The 20,802-nt window shown below is 41.2% G+C and overlaps 1 protein-coding gene across 1 annotated transcript in view; it reads left to right on the top strand.

Moving 5' to 3' along the window:
• PATJ (PATJ crumbs cell polarity complex component) overlaps positions 1 to 20,802 on the top strand; it is a 207,377-nt gene that overhangs the window by 45,178 nt on the left and 141,397 nt on the right. Inside the window, exons 16-17 of the mRNA XM_074961634.1 lie at positions 171 to 338; positions 4,750 to 4,884. Coding sequence (XP_074817735.1) covers positions 171 to 338; positions 4,750 to 4,884 — 303 coding nt within the window. The remainder of the gene's footprint in view (positions 1 to 170; positions 339 to 4,749; positions 4,885 to 20,802) is intronic.

Here is a 20,802-nt window from a genome sequence, read left to right as displayed (position 1 = left end):
TTCACTGGAATCCCTCAGTGAAATTAGACCTTTATATACAGTTGGGGAGGGCAATTATTGCATATAGTGTAATGATTTAAAGTAAATGAGAGAGTGTTTTTATTGTAGAACCGGATCAATATCCTTTTAAATATCTGAATGGTGGTGCGTGTTTTCTCTTTTCTGCCTAGGTAAATGGAGTTCAGCTTTATGGAAAATCCCGCCGTGAGGCAGTTTCTTTTCTGAAAGAAGTGCCGCCTCCGTTCACTCTGGTTTGTTGTCGGCGCCTGTTTGATGATGGCAGCGAATCCTTTGTGGATGAGCTCAGCACCATCGAGGTTTCGTCTCCGGAGCCAAAGGTAGCGATAAGAGATTGTGTAGCTCAGTTGGACAGAAGTTCACTAACTTTCTAAAGGACAGTTGGCTTTCTTCTTGTTTGCTTCAACCAATTTCAGCTCTTTAAAAACATCTGAAATCCATTTGCATGGGTATGTACACCAGCTCTTTGTACTCAACTGTCTTGTAAAATGGTCTTTACATCTCATCACTGTTTCACATGGAAATGCCAAGCAGGTTAAAAGATGTGAGAAACCAGCTCAGTAAGAGGGATTTACTTTGTACTTACGTAGGGTCATCACTTCTAATCTTTAACAAAAGCTCATTGTATTATTTCCTGAGGGTTATCTGTGTGCTTGGTGCTGTTGGAAGCATGAAAGGTAACATCTGCTTCCTGGCTGGTGTTTCCAATCCCAGTAAGATGAACAACACTGCTCTGATATCATACTACAACCAGATGATAGGATTCAGCACTGATTTGTTTGATTTGTCAGAAGCTGTTGATTTGTTCAAATCGCTTTGCTGTGTCCGATGTCATTTGTGGTTTCTCAAATACCTCTCAGAATCCTTTTCTTTCTTCCTTGCATTAATCCCATCAAATGGTGTCCGCTCTGTGAGTTCTCTCCCTCCAAGGTGTTCTGTTCAGTGCCATATGCTTAAGGGCCCTACCAAATGCATGGTTGTGAAAAACGCGTCATATGAAATCTGGTCTCCCCCGTGAAATCTGGTCTTTTGTGTACTTTTATCCTATACTATACAGATTTCACGGGGGAGACCAGCATTTCTCAAACTGGGGGCCCCAACCCAAAAGGGAGTTGACGGCGGGTCACAAGGCTATTGTAGGGAGGTCACAGTATTGCCACCTTTACTTCTGCGCTGCCTTCAGAGCTGGGCAGTTGGAGAGTGGCAGATGCCGGCCGGCTGCCCAGCTCTGAAGGCAGCGCCACGGGCAGCAGCAGTGCAGAAGTAACGGTGGCCATACCATAGCATGCCACCTGCACTTCCGCACTGCTGCTGGCGGCAGCAGCAGCAGAATTTTCTGCAGCCAGGGGAGGTTCCTGCAGATGGGTCTGAACCAGCCTTGGGAAGGGCCTCTGCAGGGGAAGAGGAAGTCCTGTCCCTCACCAACCCGGCCGGGACCAGCAGCTGGAGCATGGCTTATGGTAGGAGCCCTCAGCCACGGTGCCCCCAGCCCCTGCCCCTCCCTGGCTCCGGGTCCAGCACTCAGGGATTAAAGAGGTCTTTGGGCTGGCTGTGTGGGTGTGTGGCCATGGAAACCTGCCCCCAACCATGGCCCCCTGGGTGGTCGCCCACCCATAAGGCTAGCCCAAAAGTGTTCTCCATCCAGTGGACCCCACTGTTACAACACTGTGAAATTTAAGTATCTGTAACAGTGACATTTTATTATTTTTAAAATCCCATGACTGTGAAATTGACCAAAACTGACTGTGAATTTGGTAGGGCCCTACATGTGCTCTATCACACCACATGCTAACATGTCTTCCTTTGTGCTATCCTACCACTTCTTGGGCTGGCCTCTCTCTTTTTCATTCAGTCTTGGTATATTGGAGTCTCTTACAGTTTTCAGGACTGTGGTTTACATGCTTATGCCATTTGAGCCTGTATTCACTTCTTTTTTTATTTTTTTTGCATTTAGGGGTGTTACTCTGAGCATTTCTCGAGCATACACATTCCTCACCTGGTCTCTCTTGCTTACGCCACTCATCTATCTCCAAATTTGTAATTCTGTGCAACATCATTTGCTCATGTTTCTTCTTTGTTACCCAACGCTCAGCACTGTACTTCAAAACTGGATGGACCACAGTTTTACAGGCTTCTGCTTTTATGCTTACTTATATCTTCCTTTCACACCCTACACCACTTATCTCTCTCCTTTTGAGCCAAGCATTTATTGTCCTCACTCTCTAATTTAATCCTCTATTTTCTCAGGTTCTGGACCCCACAGATACTTGAAACTTTGCATTTTCAGTATTGACTGTGTGTCTAGTTTGAAGGATAATTCTACAGTGTTCATATAATTAAAATTACATACCATATTCTCTTTCCTCCGCTTATTTTGAGCCCCTGTCTCTCCAATACATCTCTCCATTTATCAAGATCCTCTTGTAGAATATTTTTCTTCTCACTGTATAGAATGATATAATCTGCAAACAACATGCACCAAGGTGCCTCCTTCTGTATGTTCCTTGTGGGGATATCCAGGACGAGGTTAAACAAGAAAGGGCTCAATGCTGATCCCTGACACACTCCTACCTTTACCAATAGTTTGTCAGTTTAACCACTAGAAGTTCTAAGTATTGACGTTGCATCTACATAATGGTTTGAACAAGCCACACATACAGTTCTGATACCATTGTCTTCCTTATACCCCACAATATGACTTTCCTAGGGCTCTCAACATCTTATTAAAGTATGAACACGATATCGGGTAGGAAAGTTTTTGGAGCATTGTGGCATTTGTGCTTTTACTTACATAAACACAATGTGCCAAAGTAGCTTTTGGTAGTGGATGTCCCAAACTCATTAACTCAATGAGAGCAGGACTTGGCTTTAATTAGTGTAGTAGTGACAGAATAGCCCAAGTCTTTGGGTGGATTGAAATGAAATGATAGTCTGGAATTTAAATAGAACACCGTGAATCTGCATGTGAAAGTTACATTTCATTAAACAATAACACATCTAACTAATTTAGTGACATTTTCTCTTTAAGGCTAAAGCACAAAGTGTTCAACAGAGACCCAGGAACACTTGAAATTGTTGTCATTTATTCTTGACTAGAAGGTGTCTGGATTTTGAGGGATGCTTTGACTTTTTCATGTTCCTTGGCTATGACAGTATTTTAGGTAATGTGTTTTCATTGAAAGATATTTCATGTTTGCAACTTTAATGTGGTTTACTCAGGTAGGTTGCTAAAAACTTCATTGTACTATAAATACAAGGTATGTAAATCACTGAGCTAGCATGCTATGTACATCACGTACATCATTCTTCAGCTTAATAGGTGAGCAGGAGCTTTGAATTATACTAAATCTAAGCCTTGTTCCCATTAGCTGATTACTTCCATCTTGCAAATCAAGATTTTATGCAAAGCTGGGAAAACAGGAGGCATAGCAGTTATTTTCATGGTAGAAGCCTTAAAAATCCCAAATTAAGTGTTGAATCTTGTAACATTTTTCCATTATAAAATGTATTTACTCCTGGTTGCCCCTTCTCCCTGATCTAGATTCTCCTTGGTAGGATGGCCTTCCTAGGAGGATAGTTTGGCCAGCGCTATGGATATTTTGTTCAATAGTGGAGGCACAAAGAGGAGCCATGTGCCATTTATGAATGGTCCCTTCTATTCTTGTAGAACTCCTTCTTCCTTACTACTTGACTTTGCCTTTTACTGAACATTTTTTTATCTATATGACACCAGTTAAGTGCATTTGCCAGCAGTTGATATGGATTGAATGACCCAAAGACGCTCTTGCTCCTTAAATCCACCTCCACAGTAGTTCTACTTGCTTCTGATCCAGGGAGCAAGAAGCTATGTCTGGGATTATAGCTTCTTTATCCCTTTGTGATACCTGCATGCTTATACAATGAGCTGAAATTAAATGATTTGCTATGTTAATAATGGAAGGTCCTCAAGTTTCCTAATGACAATTTCCATTCAGACTTCGAAGAGATCATGCTACTTGGCTGTGGACTTCCTTTTTTTCTTATACATTTACTATATTGTTTCCCTCTAAAACAAATGATGCAATAGCAGTAAAATTTGTAATCCGTATTTTATCTTGGACAACAAGGGATGATTTTTTTTTCAAAACTTTTTGAAATATACTTGTGAAATCAGTTATTTTTCAGAGGGATTTGTGTTTCTCTCTCTCTCTCTTCCAGAGTTCAAATGTTAAAGCAAAAATGAAAAAAAAAATAATTTTTTTTCAAAGTCATGTACTCAGTTCCAATTTGGGATTGATTAAGGTTCTAATACTTAATTTTCAGGACCTTCTGTCTTTTCATGGGCTTTCCATTATGTGGTGGTTAAATCCTTGTGTTGAGAAATTTTTTTTCCTTTTATGCATCTAATGGGATGGCCGAAGTCCATTGAAGTGTAAAAGGTTAGTGCCATTGGTGTAATTAGAAATAATCCTTAATGTTACATCTCAGTATTTGTGTGCAGTGTTTGGCACTGATGGACATGTTTAGCTTTGCTGTTGGGAGTTGTCATAATGGGACTTCCTGTGGTAAATGCATAAGTGTTTGCAAGATCAGGACTTTAGTCTGGATGGAATTAGAGAAAAAGGATATATAATATTTCAGATGAGGTCCATCTTGGATGAACCATTAATGTAGCAGGAATATTGAATGAATAAACATCCATCCAGAACTAAAAATAGGGATAGTATTTGCAGCAGATATTTTATGTTTCAGATGAAACCAGAAGTAGACCTTCTTCATCCTGAAGAGGAAGGAGATGGTGAACTAGCATTATGGTCTCCTGACGTGAAAGTTATTGAACTGGAAAAAGACTACAAAGGCTTAGGATTCAGCATTTTAGATTATCAGGTATGCTTTTCCTTGTACTGTATATATCAATAAATACTGAAAATACCTCTGATCTTCTCTTTCCCCTTGTACTGTGCCTCAGCATTTCCTGTAAATATTATGATGATTTGGTAATGTATTTATAAAATACTACAGTGACACGGCACTTGGACTTTGAAATTTGGGAGAAATTATTTGTTACTTTGAGGCCAAATTTTTCTCTGTTACATTGGACCAACTATGTAAAGTATACTGTAGAACATTGTTTTAAGCCAGACTAATTACTGGATATAATAAAGTGCAGTTAATCATACTCTAAAGGCTATGGGTACTCTGAATCACTGGGAATTACTTCATAAATAATTGAGTAGTGAGAAAGCATTTAGTATCACAACATTTTTTTGGTATTTGTTAAATGTTTTGTCAAGTTCCCCCCTCCCTCCTTCAGTTAAAAGTACATTTGTGATGAGTCTGTTAGTACAGTGCTTTGCACAGGGGCTCCTAGGTGTCACAGTAATACAAATAAATAACCATTGGTTCTTTAGGGCGGGATCCAAAGGCCATTAAATTCAATGGGAAGACTCCTGTTGTGATCAGTAGACTTTGGATCAGACCCTTACAGCACAACTATTCATTTTCCAACTTAAGGGCCATTGATACCAAGTTTCACCACAATTGACTTCCATGGTGAGGTTATAAAGCCAGAGGTGACAAATGGGGTCAGCATGTGAAACCCACTTTAACTCCTCTGCTACTAAAGCAATAAATTGCTTTAATTTAATGTGTTGTATAAGAATAGGGTATAGACATTTAAATAATGTTGTCTCTTGACTGCTTTAAATTTTTAGACCAACATACTTGGGGCACAGAATTTTTTCATTATTTTTCTTAATTAAGAGGAGATGAATCTCAGACCCCAATAATAGCTTAAAGCAAATTAGTCTTAAAACCAATATTTTTTATGTTTAAAAAAAAAAAAAAAAGTTGTGGAACAGATTACATAGACATGATCCTAAAGCTCCTTAGTAATTAAGAGCCAAAGTCTCTGCTGGTGTAATTGGGTAAAATTCCATTGAATCTGTGCCCATTTACATTAGTAAAGAATTTGGCCCTAAATAAAGATATAGAAAATGTCAGAATTTTGAGGTTAGGATGACGTTTCTAATGTTATCCGTCAATGTGATATTTTAAAACTTCTAAGCACCATACTCATAAGAATTAAAATTGCTGGATTGCTTTTCATAATAACATAGACATCTGAGCGCTGCCTAAACATTGTGGTTGAAGGAAAAAAATCTAGTCTATCATTGCACATAAATGTCAAGTGATATAAAAATCAATTATATTTTATACAATAAGACATGAATCAGGAACAGATTAAAATAAAAATACTTGGAGTATTATGCATAACCTTTAATTCCATATTTTGCCAGTGTGATTTAAGATTACTGAAAGTAGATCCTGTTAGTCATTTTTGCTGATACATGTGGTGTTACAGTGCCAGCTTTTCGGTAGTCGCTGGGACTCTACAAAGCAGTAATACACTGATTTGCTTTTAAGTTATCATATAATCAGAATTAATGAAGACTTCAATAACAGGCTTTTTATTTACTTATTCACAAATGTAAATACATTAGTAATATTTGGATCATTGCAGATTTAAATACTTTCAGATCAATATTAAATAAACAGTAATGCACTTAATCTCAGTTCTATAATTACAAGATATTGGGCTATTCTGTTCTGTTCTGTTCTGTAAAGCTGTGTTGCTCTTCCCAGTACATGAGGAGTTTGCTCTGAGAGAGCAAGAGTGCTTCATTTAAAAAACAATTAATAGTCCTCAGTCATGCATGGAAAGAAGTGGGCTGAGTTTGCCTACTGGAAAACTATCCAGACCTCCTTGCATTGGGTGATTTTGAAAAGCACAAATGACAGGTGCACAACTCACATTGAAAATCAGTGGAAACTGGGTGCCTAAAATCCCATTTCTGCCTTTAAACTTCCCCCTCGTAAGTTAATACTGCTTTAAAAATGTAAGTGTCCAGCTCCATGTAGTTTGCTTCTAAAGCTTTATTGGAAAAAAATTCAAGCTTTACAATGGCAACTATACTGCTTACAACGTGTTTTCACTGTTCATACCTAAAGTGCATAAATAGTGTCCATTTAGGTGACTGGTAACTTAGTTTTAAAGTTTGGTATTTGTGAGATAATTGAGTTATAACATCTCTTACTGTGAGTGATTTAGATGATAAATCCAAATGAGTGAAACTCAATTTTTGCAAGGCAAAGGAAAGGTGATTTTGTTGAGGAACAAAGACCATATCTGTGACTTTCAGTGTTTCAGGTATTAAACTGTAAGCTTCTAATGTATAGGCATATTGGACCAGAAGTCTGTGACAGTGACCTTTAGCAGACACTTTAGGAAAGGTGCAAGAAAACCCCATTGTAAGCATTTATGGAACTACCTGCCCTTTGGGATGGGCGGTTGGGGAGGTGTGTGTGTGTGTGTGTGTGTGTGTGTGTGTGGGGTGGTCTGACTCTCGTCCTTGAATGGCTGGTGTATACTCTGAAGCAAGAGAGGTTTCAGAGTAGCAGCCGTGTTAGTCTGTATTCGCAAAAAGAAAAGGAGTACTAGTGGCACCTTAGAGACTAACCAATTGATTTGAGCACAAGCTTTCGTGAGCTACAGCTCACTACATCGGATGTAACATTTTCTTGAAGCAAGAGAGTTTATTCCTCAATTTTTGTTATCCTATGTGTTATGTTCCTGGCATACACATAGAGAAGTTTGTTTAAAAACCTAAAATACTTTCACTGAAAGGTTGCAACATAACACTATTTCTTAGAATTCAGAATGATAACACACAAGAACCCAAAAACAGAGATGAAAGCAGGCTCACCATATCTTACTCTAGGCGGTCTCTCTGCAGACTGACTTCTGAAAGACCCTGATTGCATGCTCCCCTACAGAGCCTAAACCTGCAAGCAGGACCAGGGAAACCTTTAGGATTTAAAGTGGCAGCTTGTAATTTTTACACTGTTTCCAGTACAGCATGTTATCGGATATAACTGTGAGGATATGCCTACACAGCAAAGAAAAACACGCGGCTGGCCTGTGCTCACAGGGCTTGGGTTATGGGGCTGTTTCATTGCTGTGTAGACTTCTGGACTTGGGCTGGAGCCCGGGCTCTATGACCCTGCGGGGTGGGAGTCTACAGTGCAGTGAAACAGCCCCCGTAGCGAGCCCGGAGTCGGCTGGCACAGGCCAGCTGCAGGTTTTTCTTTGCTGTGTAAACAGACTGTGAGTGTTCTCATTATCCGCATAAATGTTTAATCCGACATTGAATCCTATTAAACTATTGTCCTGAAAGATCTGTTGTGTCCCAGTGTAAGTTTTTTCTGATACTTCATAGTACAAGCCCATTCGTGCTTCTGAAAAGCAATACTAATAAAAACTCTTAGCAGTGGAGAATAGGAATTGAGAACTCAGAGAGTGAAATTATTACTCTGGCATATTAATTTTTAATGGACTATCCTTCTCATGATGTTACATCTAGAAAATAAATAAGCATATCCCAAGTGATCTAAAAGATATTCCGAGAAATGTATAAATGTAACATCAGCTAATTTATACTTGACGTACATAACTTTAATTACAAATTAAATATACTGATGAAGAGTGACCAATAATATTTCTACCTTTTCCCTACATTTTGTTTTTGTTTTCCTTTTTTGTGTTTAGTAACTTAAGTACTTAAAATCAGAGTTGTTTTTTTTTTTTTTTTATTATTACAGGCTCCTCATGGAAGGATCTATTGCTGAAACATATGGTATCACTACACGAAGAGTGGGGCATAGCCTTTGTGCTAGTGTAGAACATTTGTCTGTAAATTTTAAGCTTGGGATTTTCAGCTTTGCATGGTCACTTAAATTTAATAGATCTATTTGCATTCACCAGATCTACTAAATTGCAAAGAGACGTTTTAAAACTACTAAGCTTAACCTTGCAGGCAAGATGCCGTGTTGAAGAAACAGGTGATCCCATGATGGACCCCCTAAAATTGTGTGATATGTTTCACTAGATTCCTCCCTGAGGGGGTCTGTTTATTTTAAATAACAGCCTCCTGCTCAAGACTTGGTTGTTTAAAATGAATAATAATGCTGATGATGTAAAAATACAAAGTGCTGAGATCAGTCATATCTCTTAATTTAAGCCTGGTCATTCTTAGGGACAATTTGGATGGGATACCTCTGAAGGAAAACCCCAGGTACAGTGGTAGGTGATGATGGAGATTCTACAAGCAGCATGCCGCCTTCTGAGTTGACTGTGAACCTATATCTCAGTGGAGTCTTGAGGGGCATGGTGTTACTGAAGATTCCATCTTAAAACACAAGTCCTGTCCACTTTCTGGTTAAGGAAGGCGTGGTCTAAAGTTTTGTATCCTGGTCAGTTTCTAGGTTGAGTAATATTCTTTATCTCCCTTAATTTTCCCCGTAATTTCACTTGGAGAAGTTACTCTGCTCCATCTCCTAACTAACTTTTATGTAGCATTGCTGACATGTTCAGTGGTAACTACATTGTGGTGGTGGGTGAGTGATCCAGATGTTTAATCTGTAAAGTGCTTTGGGCTTGTTTAGGATGTAAGATGCTATACATGAGTACATTAACATTGTTCTCTGCCAATAGGATGTGGAAGTTTTGCTTATTAGCAACTTTGACTATCACAAAGAAGCGTTGGAAGTTTGGCTTAACCAGAGGACTAAACCACCCACCCAACCAGAGGAAATATAAATGTTTGATGAATAGCCAACATTGCTAGTAGTAGTGATAATTTTTTTTCCTCTTTAAGGAAAAGGCAAGAGAAAATGATGTTTCAATTGGAAAAAGGGGAAACACTGTTATATAAAAATGAGTATGATCATGTGGGGATAGATAGGGAGGAAGGAAGTTCAGCACCCAAGATGTAGACATTTAAAGACTGACGAAACCAGATACTAGGAAGGATAGTCCATTCAGCCTGAAAAAATAGCTTTTAGCATAGATCCAGCAGAGCAAAAAGATTCCATACCCAGTCAGTGACGTGTTAAAGAAGTATAGGAAAAACCAGACCGTTGTCCTGCAAATTTCATGCGATAGTATTAACCAGAAGCTGACTCTTGAATGATCTGATGAGCCTTTATCAAATTAAACAAGATGCTAAACAGACTTTACATGGAGCTTAATTGCCTGTATTTGGAATTCACAGTACTTTAAAATATCTGATATGTGACTACAGCTAGAATGGGGGTGGGGAGGTACGGTAGTGCTGGGGGTATAGGAATATTGGCAGAAAGCTGGGCTTGCATTTACACAGCATCTTTAATCCATAAGGATTCCAAGGTACTCTTTGTATTGCTTCAGTCACATCTGAAACTCGGGGACTACTGGGGCCAAATGCAGGTGCCGTTGCACAATGCATAGCAGAATACAAACAAAAAAATTGCATAATCATTTCCAAAAGAGGCCTCAAGAGTTTTAAAAGGAGACACCCTAATCCATTCATTTGCTGCTTGGAGTGTTCACCAGTTTGATTTGGGCTGGAGCACTGTATAACATCCCTCTTGCTAAACACTTTGCCCTCTTACAATTTTTTGGGTTTAGGCCACCTTGAACTGAACGTGATTTGGACAGAGAGGCATATTCACATCCCCATGAAGCACACTTTCACCTGTTCAAGTGATGGAAACCAGTGGCTTATTGGCAAGCATGGTCATACAGCTATATTAAAAAGCAGTTGTACCATGGCTATCAGCTTGGTACTGGAAAATCTGATGAAGGCTGCTTTTCTTCCATCTCTACAACCCATCCATATTTATTAACATCAAAGTACTGTAAGCCTTAATGCCAACTGTGCTGAAGATCTTGTCTGACAGAGAATTTGCATATTTCCCTCTATGGGAAAGTTCTGCATCACTTAAATCATATTAAGCTGCTTCATTTGAAAAATAATACTTAATAGTGTGTTCATGAATGTAGCTATTGAGAAAATTCTCTCATAGTTCTGCTTAAATACTGCTTTTCAGTACTGAAAAGGGGATGAATGGAATGAACACATTCCTGATGGAGTTCTAGGGTACTTGTATTGAGGTTTTGAAAGTCACTCATCACAGCAGTTCTAAAGACACCAGGAGTCCAGAAGCCACTTCAACAGATCAGAGGCTTTATATATCAGCATGAGATCCAGATGGGATAGACAGAAAAAGCTCGCTGTTGTAAAGAAACCTAAAAGGAAGTGGGATGCAGGAAGTCCTAAGAGGACTTGGATATGTGCTGAGGTGAAGTTTAGGAAATGGTAGCTCTGATTTCTCCCAGAATGAGAAGTTAGGAGAGAATCCCATGGTATGTTACAGGAGGAAGAAGAAGGCAGAAGTATTTGTAAAGGGGACTGCCATATCCCATGAATTGGCTCTGATTATGTGTCTTGTTTTTTTAGCAGATTTTGCTTTATGAACTGTCATGGCAGTTTTCCAGGTAAAATACCTGAATTGGAGAGATCTTGGGCATTAGGCTGGAACATCTGTTCATTCAGAGTCCTTGAAATAACTAAAATAATAAACAGTTGTAGTAAAAGTTAGAAACCTTTCCCTCCTCCTCTAGTAAATACAGATTGGGTCACTTTTTGAATTTCTTGTCTGCTGCAAGAAAGAGTCTTTATTTTCAAATGTATGGGAAATCATCATTATTCTGTAGAAGTCACTCTACCTTGAAGGACAGGGTGGGAATTTAAGGGGTCAATACTGTAGCTTGAACAGTAGTTTAAAAAGTGAAGTGTTTTCTAAAAAATTTGTCATGAAAAGCTACCATACTGGGGAACTAATATTGTAGATGGGAGACTAGAAAAAGCTGTACGGATGGTTGGTGGTTATAGAAAGGTTCTGCAGTCTGCCTGTGACCAGGTGGAAGCTCATTTATGGCTCAAAGCAGACACAGTGAACGAGCAACCTCTTAAAGTTCTGTTTCACTTCTATGTGTATCTGTGTTGGGACACGTTAGTGGTGATAGGTGAACCTGAAAAGGTTCAGAAAAGTCCCTGAAAGTTTAACATCTCCAGGTTTTCTCAGCATCTTCTCCCTCTCCCAAAAAAAGATGCAACTCATGAAATCCAGTCAGGATTTACCATTCTGACCATGTCCGGTTCCTCTTCTAATCCTTTCCCTGCCTTCTACATCAATATTTAAATGCTTTGTCCTCACTTTTATGTCTCTCTACAATTCTTCCTACTACCATTCTGTTCTCATCCTTTTCTCGTGACCACTTACTCCACCAAAGCTCCTACTCTCAACAGTCCTCTTTCAGCCTGTCCTGGTGCATGTAGACCTGGAGTGGGCAAACTTTTTGGCCCGAGGGCCACATCAGGGTTGCACAACTGTATGGAAGGCCAGGTGGGGAAGGCTGTGCCTCCCCAAACAGCCTGGCCCCCGCCCCCTATCCTCCCCCTCCCACTTCCTGCCCCCTGACTGCCCCCCTGAGAACTCCCAACTCATCCAACGCCCCCTGCTCTTTGTCCCCTGACTGCCCCGACCCCTATCCACAGCCCTGCCCCCTGACAGCCCCCCCCCCCCGGGACTCCCATCCCCTATCCAAGCGCTCTTTGCTTCTAATTCCCTGACCGCCCCCTCCTGGGACCCCTCACCCCAAACTGCCCCCCAGGATCCCACCCCCTTATCCAACCCACCCTGCTTCCTGTCCCCTGACTGCCCCCCCGACCCCTATCCACACCCCTGACAGGCCCCCTGGGACTCCCACTCCCAACCCTCCCTGTTCCCCATCCCCTGACTGCCCCAACCTCTGCTCCCTGACTGTCCCCCAGGACCCCCCGCTCCTGTACCCAACCCCCCCGCTCCTCTCCCCCTTACCAGCAGCAGGAGCTCGCAGCCGCGCCACCTGGCCAGAGCCAGCTGCACTCCCCACGCTGCCCAGTAGGAGTGGCCAGCCAGAGTGCTGCCCACGTGGCGGTGTGCCTGTGGGGGAGAGGGGACAGCGTGGGAGGGGCCGGAGGCAAGCCTCCCCGGCCAGGAGCTCAGGGGCTGGGCAGGACAGTCCTATAGGCCGGATGTGGCCCGCAGGCCATAGTTTGCCCACGTCTGATGTAGACCCTCATCCCTGAACTGTCTTGTCCTGTCTCCAACGTCCCCTTTAGATTTCACAGTCCCTCCCTATTTCAAGGGAAGGATTGTTGCACATGTCCTATGGCAGTCCTTCCTAGAATTCCTTGTGCCTCTAACACCCATCTTTAAAATTATTTGTTACCGTGTGCTATTCTTCCCATTTATTGCTGCTCCACTGAGTAATGATGAGTGCGACAGTGGGCAGAGTTTTTTTTTTTAGAAACTAACGAAACATCTTTGCTTGCTTTACTGCATCCCATTTACTAAGGTTCAACTGCTTGTCTTCTATTTATAGGGCAAATTCCTCTGGGCAGGAAGCTTTTCTCTCTCTCCTTTTTTTTTTTTTTTTTTTTTTGGTAAAACAACGACCACTCCTTTGGGTGCTGTATAAGTAGTAATGAAGAGCTCAGCAAGTTACTGCTAACTACACGAGAGGGCCCCACAGGGAAATGCTGACTTAGTGAAGTTATTGCTTAAGAATTCTGAGGATCCCAGTTTGAGACTGGGCCGTGCTCAAATGTAGAATTTTGATGAAGTCCATTCATGTGATTGGAAATAAGACCGCTGGCTGTTCAGCTGCACTAAGGCTGTCTGCGCTAATGCTGGGCTTCTAGCTGATATGTGCAACCATTGCTTTGATTGACTCTATTTGTATTTTCCCCTTTACCTCTGTGACACCCCCCCCCCCCCCCCCCGTTTATAGTTTTCTCCCTTGCCCGTCTAAATTGTGTGTGTGTCGGGGGTGGGATTGGTACCCTCTGCTGGTTTCCAATTAGCTTGAAATCTTGTCTGGATTGTTCTTGAGTCAGCATCCAATGTGCTTCCCAAATCCTGGGAAGCCTAAGAGTTTATGCTATTAGAAGAGGACAGCTGGCTTCAGCCCAGAATTTCAGATCTGCTGAGCCCCAGCAAAGGATACAGAATATCACCGAAGGTAGAGAGAGCTTGAGGATAGCACAGAACTTGACTAGAGTAGAGGGAGCAGGTTGCTGGGAAACGTGTTTTTGAAGGGGTGGCTGGAAGAGAGACAGAAACTAGCCTCAAGCAGAGGAGGAAAAATTGGGCAGAATGCTTATTGTACTTGGTGAGAGGGAGCTGAGTACAGAGACTTCTGGGTGTGACGAGGTTGGATTGTGAGTGAGGGGCTAAAACTCAGGATGTTTTTTTTAAACTGTAAAAAGATGAGGATGAAGTTTAGGCCTGGTCTTGGTGTACCTGAATCAACCCGTCCATCGTTCGTACACATCCATATGGAATGCTTCTCTTCAGAGACTAGTTCCTCAACAAGTAATAGCTAATTGTTCATTAAGGAAAGCGTCATACCTTTTGTACCTGGCTCCCCACAAAGAAATACTTTCGACGACAACACAACAAATTGCGTTCCTTTGTTTTTGTTTTCTATGGAGAAAACAAACAGTGGGTCAAGTGGGGCTTATGAACTTTGCAAGAGCTAGGCCCACTTCCCAAAGGCATTACAGAAAGTGCAGCGCACTTCAGTCCAAACTAGCTACGGTACATCCTTACTTCTCCAGCACATGAACCTCTTCTGAGCGGTAATTAGTCTGTACCAAACTCGGTGGTGGTTTGAGTGGATGAATGGGTAAAGGCCATTAAGTTCATTCCACTTACAGTAGAAGACGGTGTTGATTTCAGACTACCAGGAGTGAAGGGCTAGTGCAGAAAACCCATTCTGCCACCTATCTTTCCTCTTTTTCTGTGCTTTGTTTTGTTTTTCTTTCTCTCTGAATTCCTGTTTCTTTACTGACATTTCTCACAACAGAAGTTTTGATTAATGCCAGCTGTGAACTAGTTTCTGAAATTCTTTTGCTTTATTCCCTCACTGCAGATCAATAAATACCCGTGTTTTATTTCCCAAGTTTTGCCTTCCTCCATCCGAAGGAAAAAAAAATGCAGCCTTGCAATTTGAATACTTTTTTTCTGTGTTTTAGGTTTTGTGTTAGTCTCACATATTAATAAATCTGTAGTTTCCCCACTTGCTAAGGTATAGGTTCTTTTTGTGTTGAATAGTCATGAGTAAGCGACTTCAATTCATCATGAGTAGGAGTTGCAGAATCAGGTCTTAAACGTTTTGTATTCCAGTCCAGTTGTCTCCAGAGTCTTGAGTTTGCTGGTGATTGACTGCAGGGTGGAGCGCGCAATGATAGAAAATAGCCAGATCTAACAAACTAGTTTAGCTCTTTCCAGGAGGCGGAATTCTGAAAGACATCTTGTAGAGTTAGGGCAGCTGTACCTGTTTTTAGAATTAACTTCCCTCCTCACACCACCGCTACAGTGAAAGAGCGTTGATCATTTGGGCCGTTAGGCTTAAACCAGCATTGCACTCGCCCCAGAGAGTATTGGGAAGTGAAAGGGACTCCCATCACAATTTCTCCTCTGCTCTCCTCTTTGCTCCGAGGGGAAAGTAGGTAGGTTCCTACACCTGAACAGGGTCCATCTTACTTCTGTTCCCCCAGTTCTAACTAGTTTGATGGCCTGCATGTTGAGGAAGCTTTGCAGAAGGAATAGTGGTCGTGCTTTTGCTGAACTGTGCACTGGATGTGAAGCCGTGATATAAGCATCTCTAACACCGCTATGCTGGGGAGGGACCAAGGGGTGAGGAAAGGGATTTTCTCCTGTCCCTGGCCATTTTAGGGATAGTCAAAATCAAGCCCTTGGTAAATTACCGGTTAGTTCTCCCCATACTATTATCTATGGTTTGCTTATTCTTTGTTTGGGGCTTAAAGAGGGTTATAATCTATCTACTGCTCAGTGTTTAGTTTGTGAGAGCATGTGTATGAGGTTATTTTCTCAGTATGTGTGATCGTGTGCGAGAGATGTGAATAAGCTGAAGATGCTTTAAGTTAGTCACATTCTGATCAATTTCTCAATATTTTGGTCAAAGGGGCAAACAAGGTTTTGGTTACGTATAGCAGAACAGAAGAAACAGCAAAATTGATGACTTTGGGAGATCTCTTGAATATGGAAAAACTTTTACAAAAATAATGCTGGGAAACAATTTACATATTTGGTTTTGTGCTTTTTCTAGTAGAAGTCAACATACTTTCAAATAGACAAATTCTGCATGAGATTTAGGTCTGATAATATGTTTGATTTTTCCTTTTAAATTTTAAATACCTGGGATGTTTTTTGTTTAGTAACAAAGCTGGTTTTCATATACTAACCAGAGATCAGTCTGATAAATATATTTCATGTGATTGCAGGCCATGCTGATTTGCATTAATGGACAGAATAAATTTGAGCAAATTGTCTGTTTATGTTGATTGAATCATGTTTCCTTTTTCTGTTCAATATTTTTCTTGCCTTAGCCCAGTTATTACTAGTTAAACTTGATTAACTTTATACCTGTTGAGGTGAAAGATTGTAGTTTGAATATCAGAGAGAGGTTTTAAGTCTTATTGTATTCAAGATACAAAATGAAGGTTTAAAAAAAATTCATATACATTAGTACTGTAAGTGATCCCAGGCAAAATGTAATGTCACAGTAACCTAATTAACATCCTCTGATCTGTAACATGTTTCTCTTGGCTCTGTCTTACAAATCCTGCACTACACAAATTGCTAGTTGCAAAATTGTTCAGATAACTTAAAATTGGTACAGAAAAACTGTTTCTTTTGGGACTGTATACCACGCAGTAATATTCTTGGTATACATTAACAAGTAAGTTCTTTTGAGGCAGCAGACAGTTTGTTGCAATGCTGAAGGAAGTTGATCCAGCCTATTCAGATTTTAAGTGGTGTCAAAGCTAATACATTCTGAAACTGAGAGAATAATAGTGTATAGTAATTCAGTCACCTGTAGTTGTATAAAGAAAAGGAGGACTTGTGGCACCTTAGAGACTAACAAATTTATTTGAGCATAAGCTTTCGTGAGCTACAGCTCACTTCATCGGATGCAGACTAACACTGCTGCTACTCTGAAACCTGTAGTTGTATATTTTCACATACACTCTTTCTACGTGAGACTTCGTATGGTTAGCATTAAATCTATACTTAACAGCGTGTTGCATTCAAAACTTTGATGCACATCCTCTGTGCCTAACAAGTGTTCTGCAGAATTTGATAGCCCAGCAGAATGGGATGCATGTTGTTAACCTAAAACTCCTCTGTTATTGTGGGTGCTGTCACTGGTCTTCAGTGCCCTCTATTGGTTAACACAGAAATTTCATAAGCTTTGAAAATAATAAAGGCATCAATCAATGAGTATCATTTTTAGAGAGACCAGACAGTAAGCGTGAAAAATAGGGACAGGGGTGGAGGATAATAGGCGCCTATATAAGAAAAAGCCCCAAATATCGGGACTGTCCCTATAAAATTGGGACATCTGGTCACCCTATTCATTTTGGTTTTCCATGAACATGCTGGACGCAGGTTTTGTAGATCATTTACTTCAGCGTTGTTTTTTGTATAAAGAAACTTGGTGGCTGATTAGTTGAAAACCATCTGTGTCTATGGCATGTGTAACTATTGCTTCAGCTTGCTTCAGCTTCACTAAAAGTATGAGCTCCATCAGCATAGCCCCATGGGGTTATGCTGACATATGCTCATGGGGTTTATAACCGCAGTCTAGCAAGCTCAGGTTTTTAAGAGACTTCTTGCAGTTCAAAACCAGGATCCCCAGAGAGAGCAATTCAAGTGGCCTCTTTTTGACTCTTGGCACTGCTAAATGAATCCAGAACAAATGAGGCTCTAAGAATGGCAAGGCAAACATGACACCCAAGCTCAAGGAAAGGTTTGTGGGTTTTAAATGGAAAAAAACTATGGTTAGACATAGTATGTTTCACATTTGTTTTAAATCTGAGTAAATTGTGACCATTATGTGCAAGTTCATATGTACTAGGTCAGGCCTAATGCAAAAGTCAAAAAAAGAAAAAAGACAACTACCAGGCCCCATTTCCTAAAGGGATGTTTGAAGGTGCAGCCACCTCTTGTCTGTTGAGTTGTAAACATGGTAAAATGTGCCAGATCCTTTGTCTTGTTTGATCCCTAGGGAAATAAATTTGTCCCAGTGCCCATCATAGTAATGGAAGCTCCCCACCATTTTCCTCTCGAGACCTATGAATTTGCTTTTCCTGTCTTGCTTATAAATAATTTTATCATTTACTTTAGAAGTGCTTCCTTAGACATGTGTCTAGTTTTAGATAGGGGACTTATACAGGAGTGAATTTGGCTTAATCTGTTTTTAGTTCTCCCAGCAGGATAACATTTTAACTCAGGCTGGGGAAAACCCCAATTTAATCACACTCATCCTACCTCCCAGGTAAATGAACCTTTTACCTGGAAGTCACTAGCTGAAATCCAGACATGGCTGCTAGTGACTAAATACACCTGTATCTGTCGGCTTAATGGTGGCCTATATGAAATGAGTTGATAGCCTCAGTCTAGAAGATAAGTATTCAAGATATAAAACTCACCATCACGATTAGCACTCTCATTGCTAGTGGCAGTAGAGAGGCCATGGGTCAAATTGACCTAGGAATGTAGAGGATGTACAGAGCACAGGGCACCTTAGCAGGGCTGTATGGAGGAAGCTTGCACTGCCATTGCCTGCACGGCTCCTGTGACTACATAGAAGATTCTAGCAGCCAGTGTTGTCAACATGCTGCCAGGTTTCTAAAGTCAATTTTTATTCATGCTTTACAAGACACAAACAGGAGTTAAATGCTGATAGCAAATGAGTTAGCAAGTATTGTTCTTTCGTGGTGTCGTTGTCATTAGCTTTGAGTTAAGTCATTAGTAAGAGAGGGTCTCCGTTAAACACTTTTTCTTTTCTTTTGAAAAGAAAAGTAAAATGCAGTCCAAAGATTTTAGACCAAAGCTAGCCTCCCGAATTATACAGCTTATTTATTGCCAGGTAAATCTTTTTTTTTTTTTTTTAATAGCTTCAGACCACAGAAAAGCAATTGTTATGGCAAGTCGTCTTATGGCCATCACATTGTGATGCATGGCTATTGGTGACAAACTATTCAGCTTGTCTGGAGGACTGCTTAGATTTCTGACTGATACGCCACTGTCACTGTGGTTTACATTGCTCTTCTCTTCCTGTACAATAGCTCCCTCTGCTTGAAAACATCAACGTAATTATAACCTAGAGCAGAATGAGACCCTTGTTTTGTATTTGCCTGATCAGTGATTTTTATGCAAATTTTTTTTTGTTTAATTCACTGATGTTTAATATGTACAGCTATTTAGCTTGCAGTGGGGGCAAGTGAGACATTGCAAAATAATAATAGTCCTGACTTTTGAAATCTTACCCTGACAAAGTCCATATAAAGTATTGTGCAGGGACTCTGGCCTTTTCCATGTTAGCAACAGAACAAGTTGGTTGGTATATTTTCAACTAAATGAAATTTAATTGAAAAAAGCTGTCTTGTCAAGGCTGAAAAACTTTGGTTTCGATGAAGACTTCATCAAAAGGAGAGAGAGAAACTCGGACTATAGTCTGGTGGTTACAGTGCTTGCCTGGAACAAGGGGAACCTCAGGTTCAAGTCCCTGCTTTGCATCTATCAGTGATCTGGGATGAAAATCTCTGCAGAGCAAGGATTTGAACCTGTCTCCCCCACATCCCAGGTCCTAACTGCCAACTTCACCCAGACACTCTCTTCCCCACCACCCCAAGAAACTTTTGCTAGCATGATTTCCTGACTTAGCTGTGCCAGCCAAACCCTAGTATAAAAGCAGTTACACCAACTAAACTGTGCTTATGCTGGTATAGTCTAATGGCTTGTCCACACTACAGAATTAAGTTGACTTTATCTAATTCGACCTCAAGCCCCTGAATTAATGAAGTTGATTGTGCCTGGCCACACCATGCTCATTGTCTCGATGAGTGCATCCTCACTAGCAGCACCTGTATCAATGCACAAAGCAGTGCATCGTGGGTAGCTATCCCAAAGTGCAACTTGCCGCAGTGTGATTTGGGAAGTTTGTGCAATGTCTCATGGGACCAAAACATTGTCACCGGGGAGAATGGGAACATTGCATCTTCATCCCATGATGCACTGTGCTCCCTCCCTCATCAGTAGCAAACAATGCAGTGGTTTTTGCACCTTAAAACCACCGTGCGTATGCCATAACCCCAGAAGCATGGCGTCTGCTCGGTTGTGCACTCTTGCTGTGAGCATCTCAAACACCTCACGCCCTCTCCTGCAGTATTTCTAGAGCCAAAGTAGGGCCCACCGCATGGAACATAGCGATGTCCTGCAAGCAGCCCTGCTGGAAGCCATTGAAAAAAACAATTCACAGTTGCTGCTGGCAGTCACAGAGCAGCTGTACTCTGAGCGCCATTTCTGGTCCTGGGAAACAAGCACTGACTAGTGGGACCGCATCATTTTGCAGGTATGGGATGACAAGCAGTGGCCACAGAACTTTCGAATGCAGAAGGCCACCTTCCAGGAACTTTGTGCAGAGCTTTCCCCTGCTCTGGAGTTCAGCAATACAAAAATGAGAGCTGCTCTGACAGTGGAGAAGCGAGTGGCGATCGCTATTTGGAAGCTTGCAATGCCAGACAGTTACTGGTCAGTGGGGAATCAATTTGGAGTAGGTAAATCAACCTCAGGAGCTGCTGTGCTCCAAGTGTGCAGGGCCATTAATCAATTTCTATGAAGGGTTGTGAGTCTCGGAAATGTGCAGGACATAGTTTGCCGCGATGGGGTTCCCTAATTGCAGTGGGGCAATAGATGGCGCGCATATCCCCATCTTGGCACCAGACCACCTTGCCAAAGAGTACATAACCCGAAAGGGATACTTTTCAGTGGTGTTGCAAGTGCTGG

This window comes from Natator depressus, chromosome 8 (assembly GCF_965152275.1).
Source record: "Natator depressus isolate rNatDep1 chromosome 8, rNatDep2.hap1, whole genome shotgun sequence".
In the NCBI taxonomy this organism is placed as follows: domain Eukaryota; kingdom Metazoa; phylum Chordata; order Testudines; family Cheloniidae; genus Natator; species Natator depressus.
This window is presented reverse-complemented; position numbering and strand designations above follow the sequence as displayed.